General features: G+C 56.0%; 1 protein-coding gene across 2 annotated transcripts; it reads right to left on the minus strand.

Moving 5' to 3' along the window:
• Window positions 1-1,187: 1,187 nt before the first annotated feature.
• Window positions 1,188-3,287, minus strand: Tnfrsf13c (TNF receptor superfamily member 13C). 2 transcript variants are annotated; one of them, XM_055603105.1, is made up of 3 exons: window positions 3,143-3,287; window positions 2,696-2,941; window positions 1,188-2,199 (listed from the first exon to the last, which is right to left on the minus strand). In XM_055603105.1, the coding sequence occupies exons 1-3, from the start codon at window positions 3,285-3,287 to the stop codon at window positions 2,054-2,056; spliced, it is 537 nt and encodes a 178-aa protein (XP_055459080.1). In that variant the 3' UTR covers window positions 1,188-2,053. The 2 variants fall into 2 exon arrangements, with proteins under 2 accessions (XP_055459080.1, XP_055459079.1); XM_055603104.1 differs by having other exon boundaries at window positions 1,188-2,232.
• Between the last annotated feature and the right edge of the window lie 7,340 nt (window positions 3,288-10,627).

The raw sequence follows: 10,627 nt of genomic DNA on the forward strand, positions 1-10,627 counted from the left end.
CTAGAGTTCAGCTTCAGCGTGAGGAGAAGGGCAGGCGGGGGACATACATGATGGCTGCTCGTGGGCGCACAGTGTGCCCCGGAACTGGATAGAGAGGATTGGTGGCTCCAGAGCAGAGAGCACCACCGTCAGGGGACAGCTTCCACAGGGGTGGTGGTGAGCCCAGGGCTGGTACAAGCTTGGCTCAGAAAGGCCAGTTCAAGGGGAGAACAGTCCACAGAGCGAACACTGCTTCAGAGCCACAGGCCTGCCCAGGCCTCTCTCTGAAGGAGTGTCCTATAGGTCACTGCCCGGCACACTGCTGAGCGGGCATGCCCCCTGGGGATGGGACAGCTGAGCTCCAGGTGGTCTCTCGGGGAAAACACCGCCAGAGTGCTCCTTCAGCCTAAGACTACAGACCTCCCTGCCTTTGAATCACGGTGAGCTAGAAACTGCCATCGCCGTGAAGGTGACACCTTATGTCCTAGCAGACTGGGCCAAAGAAATCCACGGTTCTTCCCGGGTTCCAGACATCTGAGAATCGGTACTACCCTGCCCGGCAGTACTTCTCCCCCACTCCCTGATTATTTCTGAAAGCTGATCTTACATTCTCGGGGTCTGTAGCTCACTGGAGACTGCTTGTTTAGCCTGGGTCTGGCCCCCAGTACTATGAAAAATAAAATTACAGAGAATCTTCTACTAGAAACAACACAGCCAAACCATCAGTCACCGCTGTCACTTGAATCAGTGTCAAAGCAGGAGAGTGTTGACAGCCAGAACTAAAGAAGCACAGCACCCAGGTACAGATTAATTAGGTGTCTCCCCACCAGCCTTTCTTTATTCAGATTAAGTCGGACTTAACAGTAGCTCTCCCTGCTAAAAAGAGAAACCTCTTACTCATAGTGCCTGCGTTAGTCTGTCCTATAGTACTGTAACAAAGTGCCTGAGGCTAAACTGCTTTACGAAGAAATGAGATTGATTTAGCTTACAGCTCCGAAGGTTCAAGACCCCACATCTGCCCTCTTGCTGGTAGAGTCCAGAGTTGGCACAGACTATCAGACAGCAAGAGACAGGGCCTGTTCACTGTCTCCCTGTCTCTCCTTGCATCAATATTAAGGACTCTGTCCTGAAGGCTTTACCTCCTCTTGGTCACCATCCAAGCATATCACTTCTAAACACTTAAAAAAAAATAATAAAAGAAAACAATCAAAATTTAAAGAACCTTTATTACTATTATTTTGAATCTCAGTCTCACTATGTAGCTCTTGCTGGTCTTGAACCTGCTATGTAAACCAGGATGCTCCCTAACTCATGGAGATCTGCCTGCCTCTGCCTCCCCAGTGTTGGGAGTAAAGGTATGTACCACGGTGCGCAGCTTGTATTTTGTAATTTGTGAGAGAGAGAGAGAGAGAGAGAGAGAGAGAAGGAATGTGAATGCAGGTGCCCATGGAGTTCAGAGGCATCAGATCCCCTGAATTAAGAGTCACCTGAAGTGCATGCTGGGAATCAAACTCTGGTCCAATAGAAACGCAGCAAGAACTCTTAATCACTGAACAGTCTCTCCAGCCCCTATTTTTAACAGTTTTAAGTGTGTGTGAGCATGTGTGTCTGTACACACGCTTGAGCAAATGAGTACTGGTGCCTTCAGAAGGGAGAGGCTTCGGTTCTCCCTGGGGCTGGAGTCACAGGTTGTTGTGAGCCGCCAGACATGGGTGCTGGGAAACTGAACAGCTGGAGTCCTCTGCCAGAATAGTCCGTGAACTTGACTGCTGAGGCCTGTCTCCATCCAATCATTTTAGAAACATGAAATTTCTTAACCCATCCAAGTCTCTTAACCCATCACAGAGATTAATATCCATTCGGCCATTGGAAGGCATAGGAGCTTAAAAACAGTCTCCAAAATGCAATGTTCTCAAGCTAACACAAAAACAATCTCAGGCTGGTGGGGACCTGCGGAATGTAGTTCTCCTGGATTTGCAAAGGGCTCCATCGCTGAAGGGCTCAATTCCTTTTCCAAACGGTTGGGCGAGAGTCCACAGACCCCGCAGGGCTTCGCCGGCTCCCGCCGCCGGTGCTATTGCTCAGGGCCGGCTGTCTTGGTGGTCACAAGCTCAGTAGAGCCCAGCTCCGTGGCGGGCACTGGGATGCTATGGCCCGGCAGGGTGTTGTCTGCGTCCTCTTTGAGGGAAGGCCAGGTAGGAGCTGAGGCGTAAAGGGTTTCTGGGGAGGGTACGTAGGCGTTGTCCGGGGTTTCTGGGGTGGATGAGGGCCAGGGAAAACAGGTCAGGATTGAGTCCTAGGCCCTCCACCCCCAGCGCCTGTTCTAGAAGCGTCCTCTGGACAGCCCTGGCTGGAGGAAGTGGGATGGCACATGACAAGTCTTCAGGACAGGAAGTGCTGAGTCCAGAGACTTGACAAGATGAGGTGGGGGGGGCGCTGACACGGGAAGAGGGGTGTCTGGCCAGCCAACCGGGCAAAACCCAAGATCAGGTGCCTTGGGCTGACACCTTCACCCCCAAACATCTCTTCCTGGGCTCTGGGACTCCTTGCTTGGATTCAGGCTTGGACTGTGCCGTCCTCTCTGCGCCTTTGACAGCCGCGGGCAGAGCAGACTCTCATAAACCCCTCGGTCCTGTGTCCCCATTTGGACCTCCCCGCCCTCCCCCCCCCCCCCCTAATCCGTCCCCCCCCCCCCCCCCACACACGCAGTTCTTACCTTCCTGGACTCCGTCTGGAGTGGCAGGGGAGGCCATCCTGCGCTGCTGCCGCCACCTCCAGCTCACCAGGGCCACCAGGGCCAGCGCCAGTACCAGTCCCAGGAGCGCGGGGGCGCCGAAGAGCAGCCCCGGCACCGGCAGCGCCGCGTCCGGCCCGGTGGCCACCGACTCCTGCGGCTGCAAAGCCGTCCCGGGCGCCAGGCTGCTCGCCGCTGGCAGAGGGGGTTCGGATGGAGGGCGGGGCGCTGAGGGGATTCAGAGAGCGAGAGCGAGAGCGAGAGCGAGAGCGAGAGCGAGAGAGAGAGAGAGAGAGAGAGAGAGAGAGAGAGAGAAATGTGAGGGTCTTGGGGACCGCTAGCCCCAAGATCAGCAGAGGAGCACGAGGTGCTTGCTGGTGGGCTGGGGACCTCGGAGGCAGGTCCCGCCTAGCCCCTGGCCTTGCTTACCGTGTTGAGGGTCCGGCGTGCGGAGGAGCACACAGGCCACGCAGTGTCGCACCAGAGGGTCGAAGCACTGGGCCTGAACACACGGCGTAGGCCCGGGGCTGTCGCGGCTTCTCCGGCCTCTGGCCCGGAGCCTCCTGGCGCCCATGTTGCGCAGCTGGGCCAGTTCTGAGTCTGGGTTCTGTGTCCCTCCAGTCTAGAATGAAACCGGGGCTCGGCAGCCTCTGCCCCGCCCTTGCCTGCTGGGGTGGGACCACTGGGGTGGAGCTGTAACCTCGCCTGGAACCCCAGACCTCTTTCACCTGTGGTTCCTGCATTAAACCACTCAACTGTCACCGCAGACGGCAGACAGCTGGGCACCCGCCTGCGCTGGGGGTCAAACTAGAGCCAGCTCTTAGACAGCAGGGGGGATGGACCCTGCGAACACATTCCTCCCTCAGGCCCCTGCGGCCTCTGCTCTGCCTCAGGAAGGCCAGTTGCTCCCACTAGCCATCTGCTCCTAGTCCCTCCTGCTTCCCGCTCTGTCCTTCCCAGGGTCACGACATCAAACCGTCTTGAGTGGCCAATTGGAATGCCCACAGTGGTGATGGAGGGACACAGATATCCTGAGACTTCCTCTTCTCACTGCCCTCTAACCCTCCGTATCCTGGCCCTCTGCCTGCGAGTCTCCTTTGAGAGCAGTGGGAACAGGCAGCCAGTCACCCTGAACTCCAGGGGAGAGGGCAGGTGTGGGGCCTGGCCTGAGTGCCACCAGCACCAGTCTTTACCAACAATGACAGGAAGATTTGAGAAAAGGACATGGTGTTGGTAGAGGTCTAGGGGCCAGTGGTAGGGAGCCAGGCGGGCTTTGAAGGGAGCCCTGGCTGGGATCTACAGATTGGCACCCCTGCAGTTTCTCTCCTAGGGGGTGAGCTTGCTCGAGGCTGGCTGTCCTTGCCAGGTCCCCGCTGCATCAGGCTCTGGTCCCCGTGGTGTTTGCCTCCCACCTGTCTTGCATCAGCACCTCTCAGATGCAGCCTAGCTCACACAAACAAGCTCTCTGGGTCTTGGAATATATGCAACCCCGCCCCCAGAGGTCCTGGGCTGGAAAGTGCCAGAGGGAGATCCCAGCTAGGAGCTGGGGCCGGGAGTGCCCTGGTGAGCCTCATGGTGGGTCCTGGAGACCTCTGAGCCCTCAGGGCTCAGGGCTGAGGGATTTCTTTAGTAGCTGCAAGGAACATCGAAATGTGCCCTCGAGGCAACGGCATGGGGAGGGCGAGGGGCTTCACATCCTGGGAACAGACATGGCCAATGCTATGGATGGGATGGTCCAGGTGCAGCTGGAGCAGGAGGCCTGGCCGTGGCTCTCCATGTGCGTGCGTGCGTGGCTCTCTGCCTTGTGCTTTATTCTGCAGGGCCCTACGGCTGCTTCAGGTTGGAGACTGGGTGGACAGGCTCCTCTCAGGGCACGGGATGCTGCAGAGCTGACCATGGGATGAGGGACTCAAAGCTGGAAACAGGAGATCCCGAGGACCCACACAGAAGCCTCCTAAATCGGCCTCCAGGGGTTCTGGCCCATCCCCTAGCCTATAGGCCAGCAACTCCTCGGCAGGAAGGTGTAGGCGTTGGGGAGCTACAAAGGAGAAGTGGGTCTGGGGAGGTGGGTGTGGGTGTGAGTGTGGGTGTATGGGGAGGTGGGGGGAGGGAAGGAGCGCGAAGAGGAGCCAGGGTAGGGACAGCCCTTCTTTTGGGACAGAGGCATGAAGGTGCGACCAGAAGACTTGGCTGAAACCCTCTGCCCACATACGCTTCTGTCACTACTGGGCTGCTGTTATTCATCACCATTAGCGCCATGGAGCCCTGCTTAGGCACCAGGGCTCTTAGCTTTTGGGTTAGACACTGGGGCTTGTGGGAACTCAGGGCCGGGGATCCACCCTGAGGGAGGGCCGGCCGGTAGGGCCAGGGTAGGGCCATGGGCCACCCCAAGGAAGCCAGCTTACAAGCAGATAGATCTACACGATGAAGATCACTACTCCGGCTCCTGCAGCAAAGATCATCTCAGGGTATCAAGCAAGAGGGCTGTTAACTCACAGTCCCCATCACAGAGCCCTTCACCCCAGCCTGAGAAGGAGGCTGGAAGTCTGGAAGGACAGAAGCGAAATGACTCAGTTGACACAAATGTTTATTGGGCATTTCCTACGGTCCCTGTTGAGACTGGCGCTAGACTAAGCCAGAGACGGCAAAAGGCCTGTGGGATATTCGTTTCTGTGGTCAGTACAGGTGCCTGACCTCAGTGAGACATTTTCACTTGCACCTCTGAAGCGGGGGCGGGGGCGGGGGCTGGAGTAGCCCTTGAATCTCTGCTTGGATTGTTTCATGCTTACGGAGAGAGAGCTGGGGACTGATGATGCGACTCAGCTGGCAGGGTGTTTGCCTAGCACGCACACTGGCAACCCCAGCACTGAGCAAGTTGAGCGACAGTGGGATACACCTGTAATCCCAGCACAGCACTAGGGAGGTAGAGGCCTGGAAGTTCAAGGCTATCCCTGAGCTATATAGTGGGTCTGAGGAGGGTCCATCCTGAGCTACATGAGACCCAGAGAGCAAAAACAAAAGCAAGAGGGGAAGAGGGATAGGGGGAGAGAGAGCTCACTGACACAGTAGGTGTTAGGCTACACTTCAATGTGTTCTTACTTTTTTTCTTTTTTTGAGAGAGGGTTTCTCTGCATAGCTCTGGCTGTCCTGAACCTCCCTATGTAGAGCAGGCTGACCTTGAACTCACAGACGCACCTGCCCCTGCCTCCCCAGCGCTGGGACTAAAGGTGTGTGTCAGCACCACCTGGCTGGTGTGTTACTTTCAACACTTTTATGTGTGTGTGAGTATTTGTCTGTGCACCGTGTGTGTGCAAGTCCCCTCAGGGGCCGGAAGAGGGTGTCAGATCCCCTGGAACCGCACACCCCAGGGCCTCTGCAAGAGCAGCCAGCGCTCTCAACCACGAGCGCCTCTCCAGCCTCCAGCGCACTGACTTTTAAATTCACCTTTCCACATCACAGAACATTACTGGCTTATTGTGCAGGAGTGAACTCAGGAACAAGTGATGGAGAGCAGCACAGGGCAAAAGTCCTGAGGGAATGGGGCTTCTGTGCCTCCTCCGGGCACACATCACCTCATGCCACCTTCTCGAGCCAGAAGCTCTTCTGTGTCACTCCTGACTATACGATAACTAAGGAGCCAGGCGGGGCAGCCCACGCCTTTAATCCCAGCACTCAGGGAGGCAGAGGCAGGTGGATTGCTGTGAGTTTGAGGCCAGCCTGGTCTATAAACGGAGTCCAGGACACCCAAGGCTACACAGAGAAACCCTGTCCCAAAAAACAAAAACAAAACAAACAAAAAGATAACCTAGGAGAAGCCAGTTTCTAAATTCACAGTAATGCCTGCACATTTTCCTTTTAACGGGTTTTTGTTTTGCTATTTTTTTTTTTTTTTTTTGTAACATGATTTGTGTATCTGTTTATGGCAAACAGGATCTTGCCACGTTGCTGAGGCTGGCCTCAAACTTGCGGGCTCAAGCAAGCTTCCTGACTCTGCCTTCTGAGTAGCTGAGGCTACAGGCACACACATCCCATCAGCCCAACCTTTCATCCCTTAGAAAAAAAGCAATTTGTACTTTAAACAATTTGGTATGACTTCAGTGCATTCCTCTTTTCTCTTTCTTTCTCTTCTCCCAGAGCTAAGGATGGCACCTATAGTGCCAGCATCTTTTGGGGGGTGGGGACAGGAGCCCAAGGTCAGACTGGACTACTTTAAAGATCCTTCCTTCAAAAAACCAATTTCTTCTTATTATTTGTGTGTGTGACGTGTGTGAATGGAGGCACACGTGTGCCACAGTGCACACGATGTCAGGGGACAACTCTTGGGAGTTCTGGAAGGCACACTCAGGTGCCAGGCTCCTGAAGCAGGCACCTCTTCCCAGCCTATATAGGTTATAACCTTTTATATAAAAGCAGAGGTGGAGAAGCTGGGCAGAGGAGGCGCATGCCTTTTGTTGATGTTACTTTCTACTTCTACCTGTTTCTCCCTTCTCCACCCCAATCCCTTCCCATACCCCAATACCAGCTAGGAGAGAAAGGACGTTAGTGGGGAGAGGGGACGGAATCCTTTTTAGCTTTTTCCTGCTGGTTAGGGTCATCGGGCAAGTTCGATCTTCATTTCAGGAGATTCCTGACTTCTCTTCAAACTGCATCAGCGGCAACCAGGAGCAGCAGGGCTGGACACCAGCAGCCTTGTTCTTTCTCGGAGCTCCTCCACACTCTTTGGGCTCTGGCATTTATTCTCTCTCTGGAGTCCTCAGATTCAAACTATCTACAGCTGGCAAAGAGCCCCTCTCAGAGTCCGCAAGAGGCAAAGAGTTTACCGGACCATCTGAATCAGTCCCGAATCCTACACCTGGGATCAAAACAAAAAGCGTGTTTACATCTGATCCCAGCACTTGGGAGGCAGAGGCAGGCAGATCTCAAAAAGGTGGTTCATCTGGGGGTGGGGGTAGGGCGAGGAATTTTTGCTCTGAAGAAAGCCTTGATGGGGTCTGCACCCCCTGCCGAGCCTGGCCAGTGCCCTTCATGCTTCAGGGCCGGGCCGGGGAAGTAAGGCCACGGTGGCTGGTCTATGGGACAAGCCCAGTGTGCTGGGGGTGGGGAGGCGGTCCCAGGGGGGCAGAGAGGCACGGGCCTCCCAGATCTGGGTGTGAAACTGCTCTGAGACCTGGGATGCTCTCAACGGTGAATGTCAGTGTTAGCTGTAACGCTGCAGTCTCTTAAAAGGCCGTCAGCATCGTGGTGTGGTTTCTGGGCTGGAAGGGGCGGCGGTCCCCATGCTCTGGAGACTGCTCGCACGCTGGCTCAGGTACACGCATGCGGAGGTTTTTTGTTTTCTTGAAACATGACTCATAACACAGACTGCCCTGGGGGCCTTCCCAGCCACCCTGAGCAGGCCTGGGAACTTCACATCCACCCCAGTTTTTTCTTTTTTCAGTGTCCAGTTCTCAAAGCAGAGGTTCTCCTGCCCACCCCCGCCCCTCCCATCCAGTTCTGAGAAACAAAGACGATGTTGGAAAGTCCCCTTCGGCGGGAACACAGGGAAGGCCAATGTCAGGCTTTCTGTTCACTGAGGAGGGGTGGAAAGGCGGCAGCAGGTTGGGGGGAGGTTCGGGTCAGGCCAGAATCTTTAGGCCTGAGCAGCCCCAGGCAGAAGGTGGTCAGGGAGGCTCCTGTCCTCTGTCCTCTGAACCCAAGCTCAGCAATGGCAACGGCCACTCTTCCGTAGAGCAGTGACCCACGAACTCTCCACAGCCCAGGCTACTCCCTCCCAGGCCCCTCTCCCCTACACACCCATCGCTCGAACGCCTGTGGGCTCACGATGGAGTTCCTGCTCTGTCATTCTTCAAGCATGGCCTCGGTGTGGGGACGAGGGGCCTTCAGTACAAGAGACCACAGACCTCCAACCTCTCAGCCACAGCGGCGGAGTCCCACCCAGGGGCCCAGCAGGCAGTTGGGTGGTGGAGTAGGAATGGGAGCTTCCCCAGTTTCATTCGGGGCACCACAGCAGGAACAAACTGTGGCTGGGCTCTGGGCCTCCAGGAGCCCCCAGGCATGGCCATTTCACCATCTGCGAAGTGCCAATCGTGCACCAGGCACTGCTAAGTCCTGGAGCAGTGGGCAGCAGCAGGTGGCCGCAGGAACCAATCTAGCAGGCAAAGGATGAGAAGGGCTGGGGAGAAAAACTCAAGGGGGGTACCAGGGAAAGAGGGGTGTGATTTCTATCTTTGAAATTTACTTCAGGTTCCAGGAGAGACACCGACTCAAAAACAACTTGGAGAATGATGGAGGATGACATCTGTGGCCTCCACACTCGCAGGCACAGCTTGGGCTGGCGAAACTGTATACACACACCTCAAGAGGCAGAGCAGTGGGGCTCAAAGGGAGCTGACCCATGCCGCAGAGCCTGGTGGGGAGACTTGCAGGCCTGGTCCTTTTCCGCTTCACTTCCTCTGTGGCCAAGCAGCCCAGGCCTCTGTTGGGGGCTGCAGTGGGATGAGCATGCATACACGTATGGAGGTCAAAGGACACAACTTGCAGGAGTGAGTTCCGGAGAGGAAATTCAGGTCACCAGGCTTGGCACCAAACACTCTTACCAGCCGAGCCATCCTGCCTTGCTGGCCCTGGTTTGTCTCAGACAGGGTCTCTCGTAACCCAGACTGTCCTCAGATGCACTAGGTGGCTGAAGACGACCTTGAACCTCCCCTTCTGAGTGCTGGCTTGAGCCCCTATGCATGCAGGTGGTGCTATATGGTCTGGAGTGGAGCGCGCTACCCACTGAGCTCACCTCCACCCTTTGCAAAATGCGCTAGCACTGCATGGTGTGTGTGAGGCCAGAGGACAGGTTTCAGTGTGTTCTCTCCTACCTTTACGTGGAAGTCAGGCTTAACAGCAAATGCTCTTACCCCACAAACCATCCCATCAGCCTCCCCCGCCCCACCCCTTTCCTGAACTGGTCTTACACTGTAGCCCAGGCTGCCCTGAAAAACCATGGTCCCTCTCACCTCAGAAGTAAGTCACACCCAGCCGGAAGATCCTTGATGCCAATCTGCAGCTTCCTTTCCTCTACAGGAATGGTGTGCCACCATCACTTAGGCAGAGACAAGAAGTACCGCCGGAGCGCTGCCAGAACCCTCGGGTCCCTGCAGCCTCCTGCAGAGAACCAAGCTTCCTGGAGGGGTGTAAGAACTGCCCGTCTCGGCTTGCCTAGGGACAGAGCAGCCTGTGGTGTAACGTAAGCCCTCCCCGAGAATCTTATTCAGGCAGCAGGCGCCTGGTAGCCACCCAAACTCCTCCACCTCAGCACCAGGTCCTAGCCCTGGGGCACACCAGGGTCCTCCTGTCCTCAGTCAGACATACTGCCAGAAGCAACCTCTCCCTGCTGTCTTCACGAAGGCCCGAGGGCACCCAACTGCCATTTAAGTGTCACTCAGCTCTGCTGTGTGGCAGGGGCAGGCCAGCCCAAACCCCAGAGAGGCGCCTCTAGTTCCAGGGTCCTTGCCAAGCTTGGCAGGGAGCTGGCAGCATCGACAGCCTTGAGCTCCCCCAGCACTTGGAAGGCTCCCAGGCCCTCACTGGAGAATGTGATGCCATTTCTCTTGCTAAATGGCACCAGGTGGCAAAGAAAACGTGGCACAGGGACCTGAGGGAGAGGTGTGCACCACGCTAGGAGATGAAGAAGGGGCGAGAAGCTTCCTGTTTTCAGTAAAAGGTGACATAAACAGGAGAGGCGTGGCCATGCTGCCCTCTTCTCTAGCTCAGGTGCCCCTCCAACAGCCTTCCCACCCTACTTCTGGACCATTGGTACTGAGGCGTCTGGGGACAATGCTGGTCCCCAAGAGGCGTGCGTCTTCAGAGAAGGCTGGCCTTTCAGTTGTCTCCTCCAGGGACAGTGCAAATTTTGCCATTTGCTTA

The sequence above is a fragment of the Psammomys obesus genome, unplaced genomic scaffold (assembly GCF_907164565.1).
Source record: "Psammomys obesus unplaced genomic scaffold, mPsaObe1.curated_primary_1811, whole genome shotgun sequence".
NCBI classification, from domain to species: Eukaryota; Metazoa; Chordata; class Mammalia; order Rodentia; family Muridae; genus Psammomys; species Psammomys obesus.